The sequence below is a fragment of the Tamandua tetradactyla genome, chromosome 7, assembly GCF_023851605.1.
Source record: "Tamandua tetradactyla isolate mTamTet1 chromosome 7, mTamTet1.pri, whole genome shotgun sequence".
Taxonomy (NCBI): domain Eukaryota; kingdom Metazoa; phylum Chordata; class Mammalia; order Pilosa; family Myrmecophagidae; genus Tamandua; species Tamandua tetradactyla.
This window is the reverse complement of record NC_135333.1, coordinates 133,204,136-133,229,787: the sequence shown is the minus strand read 5'-3', so window position 1 is coordinate 133,229,787 and position 25,652 is coordinate 133,204,136. Positions and strand designations below refer to the sequence as shown.

At 35.6% G+C, this 25,652-nt stretch overlaps 1 protein-coding gene across 14 annotated transcripts in view; it reads right to left on the bottom strand.

Moving 5' to 3' along the window:
* The window catches only part of MSRB3 (methionine sulfoxide reductase B3), a 259,546-nt gene that overhangs the window by 173,832 nt on the left and 60,062 nt on the right, over positions 1 to 25,652 (bottom strand). For all 14 annotated transcript variants that reach the window (XR_013155778.1, XR_013155777.1, XR_013155779.1 and 11 more), the window contains 2 exons: positions 22,056 to 22,164; positions 20,385 to 20,462 (listed from right to left, as the gene is read on the bottom strand). Coding sequence is in view for 10 of the 14 variants with exons in the window: in XM_077111325.1 (XP_076967440.1) it covers positions 20,385 to 20,462; positions 22,056 to 22,164 (187 nt within the window). In the remaining 4 variants the exon portion in view is untranslated. The remainder of the gene's footprint in view (positions 1 to 20,384; positions 20,463 to 22,055; positions 22,165 to 25,652) is intronic.

The following is a 25,652-nucleotide window of genomic DNA, read 5'->3' as shown; positions in this document are numbered from 1 at the left end:
AAGGTGTCTCACGCAACCGTGGGAATGGAAGAGGTCGAAACCCCTAGGGCAGGCTGTGAAGCTGGCAGCTTTGATGAAGGGTCTGAACAAACTCCACAGAAGCAGCTTACTGACTGAAGAATCAGTGAAAGAGTCTCTATTCTTCTATAAAAGCCATCAACTGATTGGATTATCTCATTGTGGGCGACATGCCTTAGTTTGTTGCAGATGTGATCAGCCACAAATGCAGTTAACTGACTGATGATTTAATTAACCAGCCATGAACTATCCTTGCAGTGCTGCTCAGGCCAATGCCTGCCTGACCAGACAAGTGGGCATAATCATTTGGCCAAGTTGACACAAGAACCTAACCATCACAAGGGGCAAGTAATACACTGAATAAATCTTGGAGACAATGTGCTGTGCAAAATAAGCCAGAAGCAAAAACAAATATGCTAAGGTATCTTTCAGAAAATACTTACAAGAAAATTGAAGCCTAGACTGTAAGTCTTTATAGCACCCACACTTAGTCTGAAGTTGTAGGTATACTTCTAGATTCTGAGACACTGAGCTATATGTGTATCAGCAAGTATTTCCCTGGAACTTTGAGTAAGTCTATGACACCCAAGACCCAGAAATTGAGCACTGCAGCCCTACAAGTTAGCACAGCTACACACAATAACAGTTAAAATAACCAAAAAAAGAGATCAGGCCCCAATTAAAATGAAAAATTAAACCAGTCTGGCTGGGGTAAAGGTAAATCAGAATACAGGATAAAAGATGATGGTGTATGTATTCTAGACCTCCACCTACTGTATGAGACCAAAGCCAGAAAGGTTTGTACCTAGTACCTAAATTATCTGTTACATATATCTAAATCAACCTGTCTGGATAGCTCAAACAATCCAAACTCCTGGAGTCCAGAATGAGAATGAGAACTTTAAATTCTGCATAGCTTAATGTGACACCTGGATACAAGTCAGAAGCTTCTTGACTTCAGAGCTCAGCCTCCATGGTTTTCCCTCTGAAGTTATTTTTCCTCCAATGTGTCCCTTCTCTGAACTCCCCAGTTCAGACTGGCAGCGACTCTGTTTATACAGATCCCACAGCACTCTCTTGGCTTTCTGTGCCTTGGATCATGCCCATCAGACATACGGAGTTTCCACAAATCCTTCCTGGATAACTCCATGTCCAATCCTGGCTTTCTCTGAAATGGCTGACGAGTTGGAGGGTGGAATGTGCTGGTTTGGAAGAATGTATGTCCCCTAGAAAAGCCATGTTTTAATCTAAATTCCATTTCATAAAGGCAGAATAATCCCTATTCAATACTGTATGTTTGAAACTGTAATCAGATCATCCCCCTGGAGATGTAATTTAATCAAGAGTGGTTGTTAAGCTGGATTAGGTGACGACATATCTCCACCCATTTGGGTGGATCTTGATAAATTTCTGGAGTCCTATAAAAGAGGAAACATTTTGGTGAATGAAGGAGATTAGCCCACAAGTCATGAAAAGTATTGGTAAAGTCCCTGGAGAGTCAGAAGGAAAAAAAAGCATGGCACTATTAAATTTTCCCATATGGGAACCCCCCGGCACCCTCTCAACCATTGGGTACTCCCAGAAAAATAGGCCAAGCTCTTGATTTTGTGCCTTGCCCTTATGAAACATATTTCTGTAGGGGAGCAGCTAAGACTACCTATAATGAGGCCTAAGAGTTGCTTCTGGGAAACTTCTTGTGTTGTTCAGATGCGGTCTCTCTCTCTTTAAGCCCAGCTTGGCAAGGAAAATCATTATCCTCCCTTCTATGTGGGTCATGACATTCAGGTGTAAAAGTCTCCCTGGCAACGTGGGAAATGACTGCCAGGGATAAGTCTGGCCCTGGCATCATGGGATCGACAACATCTTCCTAACAAAAAGGAGGAAAAGCAGTGTAATAAAATTAGGCATCAGTGGCTAAGAGAGATCAAATAGAGTTAAGAGGCTATTCAGGAGGTTGTTCTTATGCAAGCTTCAGTTACATAGTGCTAACTGCCATGGTTTGCTAAACCCCCAACCAACATCATTGCTGTTAACTCAACACCCAGGGCTTGAAATAAGACTCTATAAAAGTTTCATGCACTGTTTGCTTTCCTGAAGCTTATACTTTCCAAAGAGTTCCTAGACTAGATAAATCCTGAAACCCAGAGGAACCAGTCTCTCCAAGATTATCAACTAATTACATCCCCCTGAAAAAGTGAGAACTGGGCATTATTGAAAGACCCCTATAAATTGGGAGAAAGATCAAAGGAGAAGGCGAAGTTATAACAGAGAAAATAGGATTGAACAAATGAATATGACTGCTGAATCACTATAATGATATTTCTTTTAGCTTCCAATGTTTTGGCAATTAGAAGGAAAAATCTGAAATAGTGGTATGTAACTCTGAGGTTTGTTCTATAACTACTTGTTGAAGTGCAGTCTGAAAATTATTGCTTTTTCTTTCTTTTCTTTGTATATATGTTATATTTCACAATAAAAATGTTTAAAAACGAAAATGATTTACTCTCATTGAGAACTTACTTGGGGTACAATCTTTTTTTTTTTTACATTTTTTTATTAATTAAAAAAATTAACTAACACAACATTTAGAAATCATTCCATTCTACATATGCAATCAGTAATTCTTAATATCATCACATAGATGTATGATCATCATTTCTTAGTACATATGCATCGATTTAGAAAAAGAAATAGCAAGACAACAGAAAAAGAAATAAAATGATAATATAGAGAAAAAATAAAAATAAAAAATACAAAAATATATAAGGATGTTAATATAGAGAAAAAAATAAAAGTTATAATAGTAAGAACAAAACAAAACAAAACAAAACAAAACAAAAACCTATAGCTCGGATGCAGCTTCATTCAGTGTTTTAACATGATTACTTTACAATTAGGTATTATTGTGCTGTCCATTTTTGAGTTTTTGTATCTAGTCCTATTGCACAGTCTGTATCCCATCAGCTCCAATTACCCATTATCTTACCCTGTTTCTAACTCCTGCTGAACTCTGTTACCAATGACATATTCCAAGTTTATTCTCGAGTGTCAATTCACATCATTGGGACCATACAGTATTTGTCTTTTAGTTTTTGGCTAGACTCACTCAGCATAATGTTCTCTAGGTCCATCCATGTTATTACATGCTTCATAAGTTTATCCTGCCTTAAAGCTGCATAATATTCCATCGTATGTATATACCACAGTTTGTTTAGCCACTCGTCTGTTGATGGACATTTTGGCTGTTTCCATCTCTTTGCAATTGTAAATAACGCTGCTATAAACATTGGTGTGCAAATGTCCGTTTGAGTTTTTGCCCTTAATTCCTTTGAGTAGATTCCCAGCAATGGTATTGCTGGGTCATATGGCAATTCTATATTCAGCTTTTTGAGGAACCGCCAAACTGCCTTCCACAGTGGTTGCACCATTCGACATTCCCACCAACAGTGGATAAGTGTGCCTCTTTCACCGCATCCTCTCCAGCACTTGTCATTTTCTGTTTTGTTGATAATGGCCATTCTGGTGGGTGTGAGATGATATCTCATTGTGGTTTTGATTTGCATTTCTCTAATGGCCAGGGACATTGAGCATCTCTTCATGTGCCTCTTGGCCATCCGTATTTCCTCTTCTGAGAGGTGTCTGTTCAAGTCTTTTTCCCATTTTGTAATTGGGTTGGCTGTCTTTTTGTTGTTGAGTTGAACAATCTCATTATAAATTCTGGATACTAGACCTTTATCTGATATGTCATTTCCAAATATTGTCTCCCATTGTGTAGGCTGTCTTTCTACTTTCTTGATGAAGTTCTTTGATGCACAAAAGTGTTTAATTTTGAGGAGTTCCCATTTATTTATTTCCTTCTTCAGTGCTCTTGCTTTAGGTTTAAGGTCCATAAAACTGCCTCCAATTGTAAGATTCATAAGATATCTCCCTACATTTTCCTCTATCTGTTTTATGGTCTTAGACCTAATATTTAGATCTTTGATCCATTTTGAGTTAACTTTTGTGTGGGGTGTGAGATATGGGTCTTCTTTCATTCTTTTGCATATGGATATCCAGTTCTCTAGGCACCATTTATTGAAGAGACTGTTCTGTCCCAGGTGACTTGGCTTGACTGCCTTATCAAAGATCAAATGTCCATAGATGAGAGGGTCTATATCTGAGCACTCTATTCGATTCCATTGGTCGATATATCTATCTTTATGCAAATACCATGCTGCTTTGACCACTGTGGCTTCATAATATGCCTTAAAGTCCGGCAGCGTGAGATCTCCAGCTTCGTTTTTTTTCCTCAAGATACTTTTAGCAATTCGGGGCACCCTGCCCTTCCAGATAAATTTGCTTATTGGTTTTTCTATTTCCGAAAAATAAGTTGTTTGGATTTTGATTGGTATTGCATTGAATCTGTAAATCAATTTAGGTAGAATTGACATCTTAACTATATTTAGTCTTCAAATCCATGAACACGGTGTGCCCTTCCATCTATTTAGGTCTTCTGTGATTTCTTTTAACAGTTTCTTGTAGTTTTCTTTGTATAGGTCTTTTGTCTCTTTAGTTAAATTTATTCCTAAGTATTTTATTCTTTTAGTTGCAATTGTAAATGGAATTCGTTTCTTGATTTCCCCCTCAGCTTGTTCATTGCTAGTGTATAGAAACACTACAGATTTTTGAATGTTGATCTTGTAACCTGCTACTTTGCTGTACTCATTTATTAGCTCTAGTAGTTTTGTTATTTCTTTATAAATGTCCTTGAGTTGTTATTCCGTATTCTGTGTTCTCCCTGATGTTTTGATTTGGTCATTTGGCTGGGCCATTTCTGCTTGGATCTTCACATGTTTTATGATTTTCTGTTGTATTTGGGGCATTTGATTATCTTAATAAGGTTATTTTGCAAGTTGGGTTTCCTTCATGTGTCTAAAATTACTTTGGTTTGTGTTAAAGATTTCCTTTTGCACTAAGTTTGTCAGTAATTCTCCACTAAACCAAGGTCTGAATCTCACATAGGGAGTATAATTTTAGTTGAGGGTCTACTAAAAGTTAGGCTGGGGTGCTTGGGTACATCAGTGGCAGAACGCCTACCTGCCACATGGGAGACCAGGGCTTGGTTCCTGACCCATCTACCTCCTCTCCTCAAATTTAAATAATAATAATAAAATGAGAAAAAACAACAAAATTAAATTCCCTTCACCAGGAGTAGCACCAAAGTCAGAAGAAGAAACCCCAAGTATATTGGGATGAACTCGGACTGGTGCCCCCAGATGGGGAAAAAAATAAAAAGTAAAAAAAGTAAATAAATGCAATAAAATAAAATAGAATAAAAAAACAAAAAAATCAATAAAAATATAAATATATATAAATAAAATAACAATAATACTACTAATAAAGAATATATTACAAAGAAAAGATACATTGAGAAAAAAAGGGGAAAAAAGAATAAAGAAAAAAGAAAAACCTAGGGAGATAGGAAGTCTGCCTGCCTACACTTACCACATCCCTCCAGCAGGCGCATGCCTGAGGCACCTCCTTTCTCAGGCCTGCACCAGCAGGAACCAGCCTGAGAGATGGTGTGCATAGCAGGGAGGCCACTCCAGCTACAGTGGCTGGATGGCTGGTCCAGTGCAAGGGACAGGGGAGCTGATCAGTGCCCAGGGTGGAAGGAAGCAACCAACCCACAGCACCATGCCTGATGGGACAGCTATTTGCAGCGTCCAGCTGGGCAATCACTCCCAGCACTGAAGGTATGGCTCTTCAGGGTAGATAGCCGGTCCGCCTCTGGGGACCCTATGGGCACTGTCAGCTGTGGATTTGCTCAAGGAGGTTTCCCCAGCCAGCAACTGGGGAAAGCTGGAGTGGAAGGAGGTCAGCTCCCTCCAATCCACACCTCCCTGCATACCAAAGCCCGACCCTGTGGGGGTCCCTGCCAATGTAGCCACCTTGCTCCCCCGGTCCTGATCCTCTGATCCCCCTACCTCCTCCCCCAAACAGCCTTAAGACCCTCCTCAATCACACATACCCCAGACCACAGTCCCAGTCATTCTCTCCCCATCCACTATCTTGTCCCATGGATCAGGGGTAACTTCCATCTGCCCCCCCCCCCGCCTCCCCACCATCATCCCAGAAGTAGAATGGTTACTATTTTAAAAACAGAAAATTACAAGTGTTGGAGAAGATATGGAGAAATAAGAACACTCATACATTGTTGGTGAGACTGTAAAATGGTGTAGGTTCTTTGGAAAGCAATTTAGCAATTCCTCGGAAAACTGAAAGGAATGTAAATGGTGCAGCTACTTTGAAAGCAGTTTAGCAAATCCTTAGGAAGCTAAGTATAGAATTACTATATGACCCAACAATCCCACTTCTAGGCATATAACCTAAAGAATTTAAAGCAAGGACTTGAACATTTATTTGTACACCAATCTTCATAGAGTTAGTACTAATTTTTATTCCAAAATAGGTGAAAGATGATGGTGGCTTAAACTAGAATAGTAACAGTGAGGAGTTAGATCCAGAATTTATTTTGAATGCATAGAGCCAAACATGCTGGTACACTGGTGATGGGGAGTGAGGGAAAGAGAATAACAATGATGACTCCTGGGTTTTTTTTTTCTCAATTAACTGGGGGATAATGGACAGTGGTACCATTATTTAGTACAGGAGTGGGGGAAGGGGAGTGGGACACAGTAGGTTTTGTCCCTTCTGTGTCATTTGCCATTTCTACTTGCCACTGATTCCTGTTTTATTCTGGTGAGCTGGTAGGATGAATAAGAAAGCTTCAAGCAATAGCATGATTAGTACAATTTTCTTTTATTGTTTAAATCATAAACATCTTGAAATCCTACTTTATAATAGAAAAGTATATACTTTTCTTTCTTGAAAAAAATGGTATAAAATACTTTTGCCCTAATTTTGGAATAAAAATTAGTACTAACTCATTGGTTCCTTAGGCCCAAATCAATGGTTTTAGAAGATATATGTTTATCTGAATCATGTGAAGCTTTTAAAAAGCACAGATTAAAGAGTTTGGAACTCTAATTCTTCAGATGGGCCTGAGAATCACTAACCTGGATGGCATTCCTTTAATCAATAGCAAGCCTCCCTTATATAAAATAACAAAGCATCCCACGTTTCTAATTATTTCAATTTGTTCATATTAATAATTTCCAGAAAAACTCATTCCCCAATTGCTCATTGGGGAAGTAAAAAAAATTAGTCTCACATTGTATCCACTTTCACATTTAAAAGTTTTTATACATCACTGTTATAAATTTACCTTGTGGGAAGCCCTTAAATAGGCACCAAAATAATTGAAAATCTGTTAAAAAGACTGAGTTTCAGAGCATAAAATGAAATATTTACCACTTTTTTAGTGAACTTATTAAACCTATCATTTTATTTTACAGCTATTGTATCTGGCTACATGAATCAAATTATAGAACCTTAGATCTCATGAATTACTCAGACTGTGCTGCTGACCAACAAATCATCTGAAAACATCCATCACTAAAAAGATGTTACACCCAATTAAAACATTAAGCAAAAATACTGAAAACAAAGATTCAATATCAAGAACACTTCCCTCAAATCTGAAGCCATGAAAAGAAGTTCACTAGAGGACTGAAACTTTCATTAAGGCATGGTTAGTCGAGAGTATTTATAGAGCACATACTATGTATGAACCACTTCATTTGAAGGAAAAGGTCTTATTTAAAGTAACCATAATTCAGCCCATAAAGACCTTGATCGTTTAAGAGCAAATGGGTAGCTGGTTCATACTGAGAGATGCAGGCGTAATTTGGTCAGACAGTGCTGCTTGGGTGCTTAACCTGAATGGGCCTATTACAGTTTGTATAAATTCCAGTTTCTGGGTGGCCTTCCACACCAGTCTCAAAGAGGACACGCCACAGAGGTACAAAAGTTAATTTATGGTTGTGTAGACTATGAGTCATGCAACTGCCATTAACACCATAGACTTAAGTGAACACATAGAAATAAAATGTGCAAATCTCTAGCAGCATAAAATCAACTTTCCGTAGAGCAAGACATGCGACTTGCAACTAGAATGACCACTGAGAAACAAATCAAGAAATGAATCAACACAGTGTAATTTATATCAACCACAAAACAAGATAATAAAAATAAAATATAAGTAGAAGAAGGAATCATGGACTACAGCCAGCTAATTCATGATAATGAAATATAGGAATGATAAACAGAATGTAGTTCTTAGGTTTTACTTTGACACTTTTTTTCCCTTGCCTACTCAGTGATGGCAGTACAAAGTAGTAGAATGCTGAAACAACAGCAACACAAATAAGAGCTGCAATAAGCATACTTGATACTTACACAACAGCAATGAATTTAGCTAATCAAAAAAATTGAATATTGAAAACTCATCTCATAGATGGACAATTATTAACCTAAAAATTTTTATTTTACCTGATCACCCAGGAGAAAATGTAATCTTATTTTCTAAATCTTAATGTTCTACTGTGCTTTAAATTTTATCCTCTCATTTCTAACACCTTAAATACATCCCCTCTTTATACCTTTCTTCAGTTTATCAAACAATAAATAAATAAAAATTTTCCCTTGAATCTGTTCTTCCCTTATAAGGGTTAGCCTCATTACTCACTCTCTCTTTAATTATGATGACTGTATTTTCTGGGATTATTCCAATTTCAAATATTTTAACCCAATATCTCTCAGCTTGTGATTCTCATTTTCAGGTTTGAAAATATGAGATTGTATCCTAAACTCTTTGCAATTTTACTTTCATTACTTCTTCTACTGAAATTGTTCTCTAAAATTGCCAAACCCAATGACTTGGTTCCTATCCTTTTATGTCTGCAGCAGTTGACAGCCTTGCTCATCCCTTCTATGACATCTATATATCTAACTTTGAACTTTGTGATGAACTTAAATATCTTCTTCGTTTATCTTAGCATTTCCCAGTGCATGTTATCAGCAACATTAGCCCCATAGTATGTTCTTCGATTAAGAAAAGATTCTGTGGTCAAAAAAATTTGGAAATGCTACATATTACATCCTACTCCTTGATCTCTACCATACACATCCGTGTTTGTAGGCTCCTTGAACTTTATGATAAAGCAACCACTTTATTTAATTCTGTTTTCAAAAACAGTGTTTTACTAGTCCATGGAATTTTTTCCCAGAACACATACTAACACGTATGGAATTAGTATTACATAGAAGTAATTTTCTAATTATACAAATATTCAGTTGAATTCTTTGGAAAACACCGGTGTGCCTGAAATTTCAGATTAAAACCTCAACTCTATCAATTTTCCAAAACTTTATCCATCATCTTTCCTTGCAAGCCAGGTTTGAAACATCAAATAAATCTTCAGTAAATGCTTTTCCACCAGCCTCACGCTGACAGTTGATACATTTTTTGGCTCTCACTGCCTGTAGTTTGTAGTGTTTGTTCCCGCTTTTATAGGGCTGTTGACATCACACTAATGCAGATCTTCCTTGAGACTTAACTAGACTCGTAGTAACCAAACAAAAGAATTATTTGGGAGAGCTTTAAAAAAATAACAGATTCTGGGCTCCACTCCAATCTTGAGGAAACAGAATTTGGGAGAGAGATCCTTGGAATTTGTGGTTCTAGTGTGCAGCTAGATGTGCAAACTGCTAATGTAAATCATGAAGGCTCACGACTTTTCTCTTTCCCCCAAGCTAAACACTTTTGGTTCTCTCTATCATCCCTTCAAATGACATGGTTTTGATTCTCCTAACCATTAGCTGCTTTTTTTTGAACATGGTCCTTTTTGTCTCTAAACCTTTTAGAGTGAGGTTCTTACAATGAACTCATACGCAGAGTGCTCTGGTTATTAACTGGATAACTTGGAGAGATCAGAACTAATAATCATCTACTGTTTCCTGGGTTTCTCCAGATCTTTCCTTATTCTGAGTAAGCAAAATCATTCTCCTCCCCACCCTATCCCCTACAGCAAATTACTACTAGTTATCATCACCGCTAATCTGCAAAAACCACCAGAAAATGAACCACCCAACAAATAGACCAAATGTCCTAGAATTTTAAAGCATTATTTACCTAATTGAGCTTTTGGTCTCTGTTCTGATTATGTGATATACCTCTCTTTCTCTGATAATTTTATTTCTGAAATCTGCTATTTATATCATTTTTTAGTATCAATAGCTCAAAAGAGTTTTTTTTTTTCCAATTACAAAATATTTTAACGTTATTTACTTAATCCTTTCAAAAGTTCTTGGGCCGTGCAATGGTGGCTCAGTGGCAGAATTCTCACCTGCCATGTTAGAGAACCAGGTTTGATTGCCGGTGCCTGCCCATGCAAAAAAAAAAATATTTCTTGTGACATGGGTATTATCCTCATATTACAAATGAGAAAAATTAAGGCCTATAGGAGTTAAGTGGTTTATTCAAATCACACATAGTAAGTGGGAAAGTTGTGACTTTAACCTCAATCTCACATGTATTACTCCTTTATCATCTAAATCTAGTCACTTGGCCAACATCAGAAAATCAGCACCAATTAACATTAAAGTATGATAGCTACCAGAGGGTGAATTATTCAGCAAAAAGAATAATTAGCCAGAATACAGAGACATTAGAGCATAACAGGACAGGGCCAGGCAAACCTGAATTTGTAGCCTAGCTCCACCTCTTGCTGCCAGCACTATCCTGATTAAATTACATATTCTTTGTGAGCTTTGATTTTATTTAAGTTTTGAAGAAAAAGGATAATTTTTTTAAGTGTGAGAGAAACAGGGAAAATGGCTTCTTCTCAAACAACAAAATGGCTCAAGTTTGCTTGCCCAACCTCCCTGCAGTCCTGTTTGCTAAACCTCCCACATCCTGGTTCCTTGTTTAAGTCTTCATTCCTCTAGGCCGGTCCATTTCCCCAAATTCACATCAAAAAGGGGGCTGTAACTGTAACCTCGGACCTTCCTAAGGGTGGGTAGTGTCTCTTCCTAATTGGATTAGCTCTCACAGTCAAGACTGTAAACCCACAACTCCCAGCCATTGGGGGATGGATAAGCAGAGGAAGGGGGCAATTGCATCAGGGGGCCTACATAATCTTTGTTACTGTGCAAAGCCCGCGCACTTGCCTGTTTCCACTTACCTGGTGGGTAGCCTTTCTCATGAGAAAGAAATAAAAGAGTAGTTGTCTCTGATTTAATCTCTTGTCTTCAGAAATCTTCTTTTGGGTAGGCAACTGTCCTCCCACTCATGTGCTTAGCAAAATGCTTGGCACATGTTAAGCCCTCAATCAAAGGTTGCTTTAAAATATCCCTAATTCACACACCGATGATTAACAATACTACTACTAATAAGAACATTTACATATATCTCTGTTTGGAATGAACATACATCTTCTGACCTTGGGTGCCCAACTCTTCATTAATTACCTCCAGGTTTCTGGGAATAGAACTATGTGAAGACTATAGCAAGATGGAGAGCAGTCATGAGGAGGGATGGAATTTAAAATGGTGCTTAAAGTGGAGACCAAGACAAGAAGATCTGAGAAAAACTGAGCTCCCAGTAGCTGCCTTTCACTACCACCCAGAGGTGAAAGAGAAAAGACAGAAGCAACAATATGTTAGAAGAGAAGAAGGTGAGAAAGTATATACTTGGGATGTGAGTAGATTATCAAAAAAAACAGGAAGGATTCTGGCCTTCAAAAATCATGGACTATATTTAATAGTACAATTATAATAATATTCTTTCATTAACTGTAACAAATACACTACAGTAATGTAAGGTGTTAATAATGGAAGGGGGTGGTTATATGTGAACCCTACCGTTCTGCATGATTTTTCTATTAATCTACAACTTCTCTAAATAAACAATTAGATAAATCTGGAAAATGTAGAAAGAACAATAATTAAGAGAGTCAGCAGTAACCAAGAATCTATTAGGATATCCGAAGTCATATGCCCTTGCACTCAGTGGAGACAAGGATTACAAAAATCCTCTCAAGAAGTTAATCATTCTGTTAGGGAGATTTGCAAATAACTAATGTATCATAATTCATCTAAAGTTGCACAGTTTTAACAAATCTTACTTTAAACTTACATAAAACTTTATTATCATTTATAACATGTTTATATAATTATTTCATTTGATAACTGGAAAGTTGATGAGAACAAATATTTAAGTTACCTGCTTATGATTAAGCAGCAAGTCAGTGCTGAAACTTTACAACACTACATTTCCATTTAGTACCCTAGATGGCTTCTGCACTTTCCTTTGATAATGCTGCTATTCATCCATGTATCAGGCACGTTGAAGACACATATCAGAATTAAAGTTTTTGCAATTCTCATTGACAAAAAGGAATTGTTCATTTAGCTGAAGAACAGTGCTATAGATTACCTCAGAAGTACTTGTCAAAGCATGTATATTATTTTTCTCTAAACTCCTTTAAGTAATTTCAAAGCCTGTGAACTGAAATAATAAATATTTATTAATTTTCCAATTCAAGTTTATTCAGACAAGATAAATTTACATGAACTAAACTTTTACCTATTGTCCATTCTAACTCACTAAGAAAAATTTAATCTTCTATTTTTGTCTACATTTGCAAAATGAACTAAGACTGATTATGATCTAATATTATTATTAGAAGACCACTCTTCTCCCATTTTCCTCTCCTCCAAATACTCATAGTTATACATACACAGACACATGCACAAACACACACCTTCAATTATCTAGGAACTTCATATTGAGGTATTGTTCAATTTTCTTCTGTGTGTGTATAAAACTTTGAATTAGAAAAACGGAATTATAATTTTATTTGTACATTGATAAACACTGACTCATGCTTTGCTATAGTTTTCCAGGTTCTCTAAATAGAGTTGTTCTTTCCTTTTTTATGCTATGCTTTTACGTTTTTTTATGCTTTCCCCTGGTGGTTTAATGAGTAAGGAATTATCAGTGTTTTTGGTTCCTTATCTGCCAGTAGCTCTAGGGAGTCCTTTTCTTTCAATCCAGCTGTGGTTTTAGCCTGAGCTTTCAAATGAAATGAAGACAGAAAAGTAACTCTCTGTTATAAATACTTTTCTGTAAATCATTGCATGTAGAGACAAGACAGGAAGGGTCCATGGGATGAGAAGTAAATTTTACATTCTCTTCAGAATAACATGACTTATTCAGATATAACAAAAATTTAAGACACAACTCGAAAGTCTCGTTTGTTTCAGAGCAGTTTCCTTGTGCTAGAAGGCTTACTTTGTTAAAAGATTTACAAAAAGGTAAAGTGCAATTCAAATCTTTTTAAATTCAAGTTAAATGCATTTTGTTAAAAGTTAAACATCTGCTGGCATTATGAGCAATTTCCAGCTGGAGTTCCATAAAAAGAAGGCTTGAAGTTAAGTCATGCTACTCTTCCTAGCAGAATTCCACAGTGACTGAAATGGTTTATGAGAAAATATAATATGGACAATGTTGAAAAGGGTTAAGAGATGAGATCTGAATAGGGAGAAAGGATGGAAAGCTCTATCTTGCTCTCCCTTGCTCTTAAACCATCACACATACACACAAAATTGCATTACAGGGGAAAAAGTTCATCTTGAAAGTCCGTTTTTAGTAGTGAATGGAATAAGCATTCATGGAGTAGCATAGTTGTGTAAATTATGTGTTACACTGGACTAGAATTTCTTCAGTGAAAGGGCTTATGTTCTTAAAGAACTGAAAAATGGCTTGAATTTTCTGGTAGCCTAGAATAAAACTGCTCATGTGAAATGCATATTATGTGAATCATTTTTCAGCAGAGTTCCATTTGATATGCAGCAACACAGCTGGGGCAGTGACTTATCACACTAACGTCTACTGTTAACAGACAGACCATTTCTAATAAGGCCTGTGCTTTCTCACATCATAAAAAGTTTCATAGGCTGCTGTGATAGTAGGACATGTTTCCCAAACTTGGTCAAGCCACAAGTATTCAACACTTGTTGAATACATACCATATATTAGGCATTCTTCTTCAATTCTTATACATCTTTGGTTTTATTTTTTTCCATTTTCAGATAATGAATCTAAGGTCACACTTCCAGACTGATAATTAACTGGTTCCACCAGTTGCTTTTAGTCAGTGCCTGTTCTGATTTTTTTGATGAAGAAGGAGATAAAAACAAATTTCAAAATAGCAAGAAAGACACTGAAAATAGTTCATGTCAGTTGGCCTTAATCTTCTCAGAATGTAGGAAGGGAATTTTTAAAATGGTTAAAGTTTGGAATATAACTACTTGGGAAAATGTGATAGGGAAAAAATAAATGAAAATAAAATGGCTTCTCAATTTCAATAAGTAGAATCATTTCCATTAATCCAGCTGCTGCCCTACCTTCCATATGTCAAGAGGCCTGATAGCTTCCTGCACACTGGCTACATCTTCCCATTAGGATTCCATATGACTTCCCTAAGGATAACAACCAACTTGAAACTGAGTCCTTCTTGATGATCTGCCATAATGAATCTATTTACTTTTTGGTTTCTAGCCTTCTAGACTGGAATGGTCTACAACTTCCAACTTGAGTACTATGACAAACAGATTTTTTCAGAGAATTGAGGTGTGTGTATGTGTGTGTGTACATGCATGTTCCATTTGGTCCACTGATGCTGGAACAAAATAACCGAACTAGAGTGACAAAAATAAAATATCAAACCATATGTGAAATGGTTTTAAAGCTATTTAGAGAAAATACAGCTGACATAAGTGATTTCTGAGACAGTCTTTATTTCCCTATAATTCATTAACTTTCTTCTTTTCTAAAAGTTTGATTATTACTATTCTAAATTTATTTATATACTAGATGTGTAAAGGGCACAAGTTTCTTATCCTCTAAGTTTCCACATCAGTAAAATGTACTGTTATAAAGATTAAATGAATTAATATATATAAAGTATTTAGAACTGTTCTTCACACACGGTAAGTGCTATATGTGTTAGCTACTGCTTTAGTATTATCATCATCATTAGTGGGACTCTGTCTTTTCATTTTTATTGTAGTAACATATAAAAAACAGAAATTTTCTCATTTTTAATCATATATAATTATATGTGCACAATTCAGTGATATCAATCATACTAAAGTGATCTTTTAATTCAGTGCAATGACTGACGAATACATAGAATATAAAATATCCTATACGATTCTTTAAAGTTTCAAACAAAATTCTCAGAAGCTGACTGCACATGGATAATGTGCTAAGAAGGAAAAAAGTTTCACTGAGGCTATTTCCTTCTCTTTTCATCCCCAGTAATCTATCTTATATACTGCTATGGTTTACTTCCCACTTCATCATACTATTATTTTTTTTTAAAATTACCCCACAATCTCTCAAAGTTTAGACATACATGCGATTAACAAATAATTATTTAGTGATCATTACATGCCAGAGACTTGAAATATGACTATGGCATGACCTTAACATTGTGGATTTTACTTACTAGTGGGAAGACAGACATATAAACAGATAATTACAAAACCAAATAGTAAATACAATGATGGAAATACATACAAGGGGCTATAGGAACACAGATGAGGGACACCAAAGTTCACCCTGGGAGGATGAGAAAGGATTTCTTGGAGAAAAAGATCCCAAGGCTTAAAGAATTTCAAGTAGGAATTTAAATGTTTTCTTTAAAATCCAAGAGCTTCCTTGACTGGTCCCCTTTGGCCCTCCCGCCATATCTCTCATTACTTTCAACATAACCCTCCTCCCTACTCCTATTGGACCAGTCTTCTGCATATTTCCTTTAAAAATCTACTTTGATCTTATCTCTAATTCCTCCTTTTATATGACATTCTCTACCAGGCATCCTCTACTTGAAAAAAACAAAACCCTTCTCTCAGCCTGGTAAATGGTGGTCTCATGTGGGTGCAAGGGTAGTTCAGTGGTAGAATTTTCGCCTGCCATGTGGGAGACCTGGGTTCGATTCCCAGCCCAAGCACTTCTCCAAAAAATCAAAAACAAAAACAACTCAACTAATGCTGCTTCAATAATGGGATAGTCACATGGAAAAAGAATGAAATGTGCCTCCATCATACAGTATACAAAAAAAAAAAAAAAAAAAAAAAAAAACCTGTGGTCTCATCCTCCATGAAACCTTGCCCTCTACTTTGGTGCAATCATATATCCTCCAATTACACATGAACACATTTCAAATAGGCACATTCAGCTATATATTAATATTTTCCCCATCTTCTAAGTGTTTATTGTATTTTTCTTATCACTCCAATAAAACTATAAGCACCTTGAAGAAAAGCACTTCATAAATTTATTTTATTTGCTCCACAACACCTGGTAAAGTGTCAGGCAAAAGCAAAATATAAATGGTGAATTAAATTATTTTAACAATGCCCTCTCTGGTTTATCTGATGCACAATAAATTCATTTTATGAAATTCTGGAAGTTCAAAGAACCAGAGGAGAGAACATTCTTGCCTCTGCACGTTAGTTCACTAACTGAAAGTCAGCAACACTGTATTAGAAACAAACTAGCTTGGTAACGTTTGTGAATGTTAAGAAAACGTGAACCATGAAATAAATTACACATTCAGTTTATACAAAGCCTGTGAATAACGTTCTTGTACTTGCTAAGCAGTAAGAAAGTAACATTTTGTTCAGAGAGGGAATGTATTTAGGGTAAAGTAAAAGTTTGAAAATGAAATGAGAATAATTCAATGGTCTTTTTTGTAAAGAAGTATATGAATATATATATATATTCATATACATACAGACACACACTATAAGCATAAATAAGATAACAGAAAAGGCAGTTGGGAAAACAACTTTTTCATACTACTAATAAGTAGGCATTTTCAAATCTAGCACTACTTTTATTATTTCTCTTCCTTTCTTATTTGTTTCCCTCCCACTGTTATCTTTCTTACCATTCCTCTATTTAGTCTGTTCTATGAATTTCCTTCCCCATTTTCTCTCTAATAAAGAAAAACTCCACATGCTTTCACACACACAACACACAAACATTCCTATACTTTGTGCTCAGGGCATAAAATTAACTGTATCAGGAGAGGTCCTGATAGTAGGGCCATTACTTCACTAGACTAATGAGTGATTTCAAACTTATGTTCATGAACCCTAAAAATAACTTTGAAAAAAATACAGACTATGCCTGTTATCATTTTGGTTGTCTCTTACTCGAAATCTACTTGCTTTGTCTGCTCTGCTAAAATTAAGTTGAGCCTTCTAAATATTTTTTGTTAGCTGGCATGACCTTACGCTTTGTTAGGAGAAGTGCAGGAGGAAAATAATTTTCCTCCCTGGTTCTAGGATGCTCACTCAACACACTCTTGTGGCCCACGAAGTTTCTCTAGTTCTAGGGTTCTGCAGCATGGGCATCTTCTTCAATGCCAGGCTCCTGCAGTGTGAGTGATTTCTCCAGGCCCCAGCTACTTCAGTGCATTTAGTTTCTCCAGCATATGTATATAGTTTCTCCTGGCTTTTCCAGAGCCAAGTGCCTGCAGTACACAAGGATCACTAGCATCTACTGGGCCAGCAGCTTCCCCCAGAACTCCCCTCCAGTGGTTCTGTGAAGGATTGCCTCCTTGTGAGACACCTCCATGGAGACAGCTTTCCCTAGCACTCCAGAAAGCAAATTTCCAGAAAGTTCCAGAGGTTGAATTTCCAGCAAGTTCTACCATCATAGAGCCACAGTGTCATTTAGTGAGCTACAGCCATGCCCTCTTCAATCAGGTCTAGATTTGAGCCCTGAAAGAGGAGTGGCAGGTGAGGGGCTATTTCTTGGGCTCTCTATCTAAACCCAAGGGGTAGTGGTTAATTCTTATATCTGATAATCCTATGTCCTTTAGAATCTCTCTTTACTTCTTTCTAGCTCATCCCTCATTAATACAATCCCGTTATAGTTAATAATTCGTTATATTAAACTTTCCTGTTCAAATTACTGGAAGGTGTATCCTAATTGGGTTCTGATATATACTCCCTCACATATTTTAAATTAACAAAGTTCTTATCAAAAATTTAAATAATTGCAAGAGGTAAATTTTCTGGTGTTCCATATATAGTATACATGCTTAAAATATATATTTTTTACTGAAATCTTAAAGTTATGTATTTAGATAGTTAAATGAATAGAATTCCCCTATAACCTAATTTGAAAAGCCAGCCTCACTGTCAAATCAGTCAACCAAATCAATTCATTTACTGTCAAAAAAGAAAAAGATTTTCATATTTTAAATTCAAATAAACATGTTGAAACATATTCTTGTGGCAACCTTCTCACTTAGGTAGCTTTTTAGAAAATGGATGTAGACAGATTACAGATGAAGAGAAAGATAAGCAGACAGATTGATTCAGACTTTCCAGGAGCATTTTCAATAGTATTTTATCAATGCTTTTTTGCCTTGCTTTCATGGGCTCTGCTTCAGAAGTAATGCATTCCTGAACTTTCATTTTGTTTGAAGACCTGAAGGTTTTACCCCAGGCAATAAATCACAGTAAGATTTATGATGGGCGAAAGGTATGACATCTTTTGTAAAGCGGGAATAGGGTGATTATGAAAAAAGAGAAAAAGAAAAAAGAAGTGGCAGATCACACACTCTTCCTCAGACATCAGCTTCAATAAAGCGTACAAATAGAAGGTGGGGATCAGAAAATTGATTCCCTCAAAACTGTTCATGCCCTGCAACCCCAGGAAAGTCTTTATGGACTCCTAAGGTACATGTTCTCCAGTCTAAAGGCAGCTACACTAAACCAATGAATGACTGCAATAAAAAATGAAGGATAGATCAGGTAATTGTTTTCCAAAATAGACAAGAAACCAAGTAAGGAGAAACAATTTTTTAAAAAGTAAAATAAAAATATTAAACTATATTTTTTAAAACCCAGAAAATAAAAGTTTCCCTTACGAGAATCCTAAAGGAAATTGAGGCAGTATCACATCAAATGTGGAATCTGACTCCCATCAGTATCTATGTTTGGATAAGAGTCTTGCTTTTAGGATTTGTCACTCAAAATCTCATATGGGTTAAATCCTTAATTTACAATGGTTCTGTTTCTTATTTAAAACAGTAAGTTTTCCTTAGATCCACTACTTGACTGAATCACATGATAGGAAAAGAGAAGACGAATCTTAAACAAAAAGCAAAGGGGATGTGGCCAATTTTTACCATTTGGGATATTAACAAGTTTAACATGGCTCAGCAACTATCTTAAGTGTTATGTCAATTATTATGACACAAGCTAAAGTTGTTGAAACATAAGGACATGCATTTCTAAGAGGAAATGAGTGTCAATTTGAAGGGTTGGTTTTTTAACATGAAGAATAAATACTAAGAATTCAGAGCAGACTCTCAACTAACACTAATGTGCATTAAGGATTGTGCAATTTAAGAAAGGTTTTTTGAATTTTAAAAAATTATTTTCAAGGAAACTACTATTTCCTGTGATTTCTGGAAAATCTGTAGACGCTAATGTTTTAAAAGGGAAGCATTTATGGAAAGATATTAAGTACGTTGTTTTGCTACAAGTTTCAGATCCTTGTTTATTCATTTCCCCTAAGAAACTTTGTAATTCTGTTTTAAATTACATTTAATCTCAGTTAAGGTTTCTGTCTTTTTATTCCCCAAAATCAACATTCTCATGGGAAGTTCAGGGCTCCTAGGATTTTTCTCCACTTATATAAATAAAATTTTGGTAAAGATTTTCCCTTCTTGAATTAGAGCCATAGTCTTCAAGATACATTTTCTGAATTAAATATTTGGGTAGAAAAGTTATAGTAAACTATTTACAGTAAACTGCTGGAATCTTTAAAAGAAAGATTTGGGGTCAATGCAAAAAGTCTTAATCTCATATTACAAAATTTGCTAACACGTGCCTAAGTATCTGTTATAATCCCCATGTTATGTTCAATACAAATACTACCCTTCATTGCAGCAGCATGGATAATCTGTTTGGTGGGTATTATTCAAACTAAACGATATACATGAAGAACTTTCATTATAGTCCAGTAAATAAATTTAGTAGTCATCACTTAGAAGACAGAAAAATAAATAAAGCCATCAATTTCTATGCTCACCAAAATCTCTCATAACTCTGCCAAATGCCGTGGTTATTGAGATGAACAAGTAAATGCTGGGTGTTTTAAAGATCCAAATAGAATAAATCTGCCAGTTTATCAAACTGATAATTCAACACAAAAGTCAAGAATTATTTTTGGGTTTTTTTTGTGGGAGAGGGGAACAAAAATAAGAAAATTCAGTAATGGAAAGATTCTAAAATGAACAAGCATAACTTGTTTGTTGCCACCTTATAACACGTCCATACTCATTAGTTTTTTTCGGGGGGGGGGTTCTATTAGTTTTTAACTTACTTACTTGAACAATGGAGTTCCACAAACAACACATTTATATATTCCAGGATCTTTATGATGTGTATATTCTCCTTCAAAGGCACTGATAAACAATAAACAAAGCATTAAAAAATTAAACAAAATTAGCATTATTTCTTATAGAATATATTGGCTTAAAATATTTTTCTCCAATAAATTTTTCAAGTGCTTTTTGTCCTGAAACGGGAACAGACCAAACATATGGAAATCTGAACCTTACTAATATATTTCCAATTTATATAATAACGTGCATATAACCACTCCAAACTAGTGAAGGTTAAATAAAAAATCAAGCCATCTAGTTATGTAATGCTTAGGGAAAAAAAATCCTATTTTGAAAATGCCTCTAGTTTAGATTTGTCAAAAAAATATTACATAAGATTTGTGCTACTCTACAGAGTCCAACCAAGGGTGTGTACCATTAAAAATGCAGAAGGATGCAAGACTACAAGTGGAAGGAGTCTTATTTTTTGGTTTGAAAAGGAATATTGCAGCTTTAAGGGAATATTTTTCTAAGTTAACAATCTTAAAGGCTAGGAGGTCATTCAGCTAATACAAATCAGCTGTGCTAGCCCAACAAAAAGTCTATGTGCTCTACAGCTTGTTTTTATTATCCTTTCACCCTCTTTATGAGGTCCAATTTTTTTATAAACACAAAAGAATGACCTAATCTCTGGTTGTTTGTGCGCATTAAATCATTTTGCTAGTCATGTACACAACAGGACGGACAGAAGTCCTCCTGAGCTGAGACTTAAGTCCACTGCTGGCTCACTGGACTTTTGTCAGACAGTTAACATTTGGTAAATTCAGTAAATGCTATATACTGTGACAGGAAGAGAGTGTTGCCTATTGACAAGGACCCCATGTGTGGTAAAGAGCTCTTTTAATTCATGAATGAAAACAAGAAGTTACATCACAAATAAATTTGGATAAGAGGTAGGTTACAGACTTGTGCCAAGCTCTATGGTATAAATTAGACAACAAAATGGTCAGAGCTGGGTAAGTTACCTTGGTAAGTTACCTGGAATCAGCTGAGAGAGACTTTATTCATTACAGTCTTGAAGTGAACAAACTCTTTTTTCAGGACTTAGGGCGAACTTCCAAGGACTAAAGCCATGTGAGGGCAGTTATTGAAAATTTTTGACATTCCAACCACAAATGAGCCAATAAATACTTTCTCCACATGTGCTTCAAAAAGAAATTGGAGTGGGGTAGAAAGGAACTAAATTATGCTACCTTCTTTTTGCAGCCAAAATGTCTATACTTACAATGGCCACCTTCAAAATTTCAGCATCCTGGCACAGTGCCTTGTCCCTCATGGTTTTTGCTTACTGTGATGTCTTCCCAAAAAATGTACCTAAATCGCTATTACTTCCACACATTTTGTAGTAAACTAAAAACAGGCCCTTAACAAAAACCCTGTGACTTTGCATAAGACAGAGGTTCATTAAATGGGGAAAACATATATTTAAAAAGTAAAATTTTCTTGACCTAAAGAATACAATTTTCAGACTTTTCAAGGATATTAATTTGTAGAATTCAGCATAGAATTTCAGAAATCTTTAAATTAATTGCCAAGGAAGGGGATTCAAAGACAGACCAGTGAGGGATGAAGACAACTAATTCTTGCTTAATGACTTCTTATAGATCACCTTACCTTTCTGTCCCTTTCTCCTGAGTGACATGATACTGCAGGGGTGTTAGCCGCTTCCTCAGTTCCTGCTGGGAAAAGACCACCTTACAGTTCTTTTTATCCCTACATGACCCTGGAAAGAGAGAGGATATGGGAGAAAGGTTTTTTAGCTTGAATCTTGAATAATTGCTTTGGCTGGCTGCCACAGTACAGCTTTTGCATTCACTTGTCAGTGACCAGACTAGTCTCTAACGCACTAGAAAACCTTACCTGAACTGCAGTTGATTATTTCTCTAAGTTAAAAAAGAATATTTCTTATGATCCAGGTGATTCTAATGCAGCCATGACAATGTGCTATAGCCAAAGCTTCTAGCATGTGATACTAAAAACTCACTAAACATTCACAAGATGGTAGTTAAGTCCTTTATGTTCCCCAACACCCTGAAATTCTAGGGATTTTTTTTCCAAATGAATTTAAACTGTGTAACTCTATTTATAAACATTTACACTGTATACAAGATGAAGGGCATACGATGTTAAGTTATAACTCTCCATTCAATGACTTTTTACTTTGGTAGAATAGCTTGAAACCTTTCCATTTTGGGCGGCTTAACAACCCTCCTATTTATTATTTTTTACATCACAAAGATGTACTTTTCCATGACTAGGAATTGCTGTTCTCTATAATCCTGTTAGACACTTCACTAGTGTCTGCATAACACAGAATCCTTAAAAACAAATGTCTTTTTAAAGGCTGTATCTTACTGTGTTAACCAGGCAGCAAGAAGCTTCAATATACTATATGAGAAGGCATTTACAATAATGTTGATTCAAGAAGTTCCAAAAAAATGGTGAGAAAAATAGGAGGGGGGTGGGGGTGAGACAAAGAGAAGAAGCATGGATGTGATTTTATTTAGAGACCTATTTTCTTTTTGTAAAGTATACCAAGGAAGACTTCAGTGATTAAGTGTATTTGAATGGCGAAATAATTTTAATGTAATTCTAATAACAATGGCACCTTTTATTTTCAACCTATGCAGACTGCAATAAAATATTCATACAACACCTGCTTATATATAGTATTTTATTTTACCTGCACAAATGATTGAAAAGAAATATAACTCCAGGACAGCACAATCATTACTCATTGCAGTGAAATTGCTTTTCGTTGCCATTCATCACAGTAGGAAAGAGGCTTGCAGAGGGTCCTAAATGTAAAGATTTCTTACCATGTTTGAAGTTACTAAAAGAAAGCTTGCTTAGTTTCCTGAATATTAAACTCAACTTCTTTTGAAATATAAATATTTTAAAATATATAAATCATATATAAATATGATTTAAGAGTAGAAATGCTTTCTATTCCTTTATTTTTCAAGGCACCTAATGTGAGATCACTGAAATTAAACTAGGAAAAAATTAACTAGCCAGTTACAGTTATCCTGATTATGAGACTGAAGCCTACTTCAGCTTCCAGAATCAGGGCCACCAAGATAGAATGTCTGATTCTCCATGAGGAAATATGGAGGCAGAAAAAGAGCAAACTAGAGCCAAAGAGATGCACACACCTTGGAGTAGGCCTGCAGATAGTCAAACAGCGCCTCTGCCGACCTTTTACAAATTCAACCCAGCTCTGGCCTGGAAATATCCACAAGAACTATAGGCACATCACTCATGGCATGTTGCTCACTTCTCACTGGATCCCATACCATACCAGGCTGAATCCAAACATCTACTTACTTATAAATTTAATATCGTCATAGGGTAGATGGAAATATTGCCCCGAGAAATATGTCTTGTCAGAAAAATCCTCTCAACAGCTTGCAACTGTTTCTTAAAAAATTAGTGCGTTGTGATAAGAGCAAGATAGGTACTTGCAAATTAAATATGACATAATATTTTGGTTAAAATTATTCTTTCTAATGGCATAAGTAATTAAAACCTGTACAATTAGAATTAAACAATTCTGTCCAAAATATTTTCATTAATATATGTTCATTCATATAAAAAGACCAATTGTGTTCCCTGCATTGGGAGAACTAAGCTACCCATCTGTATGTCATTTAGTACAAGAGAAGCAACTGCAGGTTTAAATTACATGGTATTGGATTGCAATTTCCTAACATTGGATGCTTTTCTGCTTTTTTACCTTGAGTCATTTACTAAGGAGTGTTCATAAAATGTAGCTTAAAGCACAGATGCTTGCAAATCATTTAGACAAAGATGTTTCTCTCTTTTTCATTCTCTTTCTCTCAAAATCTCTCTTTTTTTGAAGAAAAAGAATAAAACTGCTGGTCAGTATTGACGAACCATGTCAAGAATTTTACAAGGAGAAAAAGGTAAAATTGAAAACATCTGACTGAAGTAAATAATACAAACATAAAAGCCACACTGGTGAATACAGGGTATTGAAGAGACTTTATTTCATAGATTAGAAATTACTTTTGATCTAAACATTCTTAAAAACAGATTGTTTTCCACTATGACCCATCTCATTAACTGTGCTACAGAGACTGCATTTTAATGGCAGCCTTTGAAAGCATGCTTGCTGTACTCCTTTGTTGGTCTCCATCTTATTTGGGAGGGGGATAAAGATTTCATTCCAGCTTTCTTTGTTTGTCTTTCAAGCACTACTAAAGCAGTATTCACACAAATTTTGGAGGAATGTGCCCTATGTCATAGCCTACAAATTATTTGGTTTTGGTGCACTTAAAGGTCACCTTCCAAATTAGCAAAATTTTCCTACATCCTGGCTTTTCAACCTTAAATATAAATATTGTTTCCTAACTGTAAGTGAGATTTGTTCTTTAAGAAATTCTGGTGCTTATTTAAAGCTGTCAAACTTTGTACATTTTATTCTGTCATACTATGCCCTCAAAATAATTAGGCTTTTAAAGTATATCTAACAGCAAAAGGAAGTGTATGTAGACTAGAAACAATTATTATGATTTTATATTAAACAATTCAATAAGAAGTTAAATTTTAATACATTTCTTGCCACATGGTTTAATAATAATAATAATATATTTCCTAGACAATAGAGAGCTATACTATTACAGCAGCTTTTCTACTGTCATAACCCAAAACTGGCATATATAAGAACAGAAACTTCACTTTTGCTCTAATTTCCCTTTTTCCTATCAGACTCACTTTTCTAAAGTCATATGGTGCCACTGTTAATTTTGAAGAAACCATTTCATTTTGAAATTCTAGAGTGATTCACTGATGTTTTCCCTTTACTATCTTCATTTAGGTACTGCAATTTTCTTATTATACAGAGTAATTTAACATTAGTATTATATACCATCTGTTCAATGACCTCTAAACTGGCTTTAAAGTATGATGTGATTTTTCCTTTTATTTAAATATTTAATAGCATATTTTGAAGGCAGTGTATGTGTAAACACACACAACAAACAGTTTATTTGAGGGGTAATATTGCCATTTGGTATCTAATCATGACACTGTTCCCCACAGAATAACTTTGGTATGGATCAGATTCATCTTGAACCTAATCCAAGAGTATTTATTTACTAAAATATGCTCAAAGTCCCTATTATATTCAAGCTTATCCCATTCTGTTGCCCTAAAACCCATGTTGTTTTGAAGCTCTAATGTAAAGCA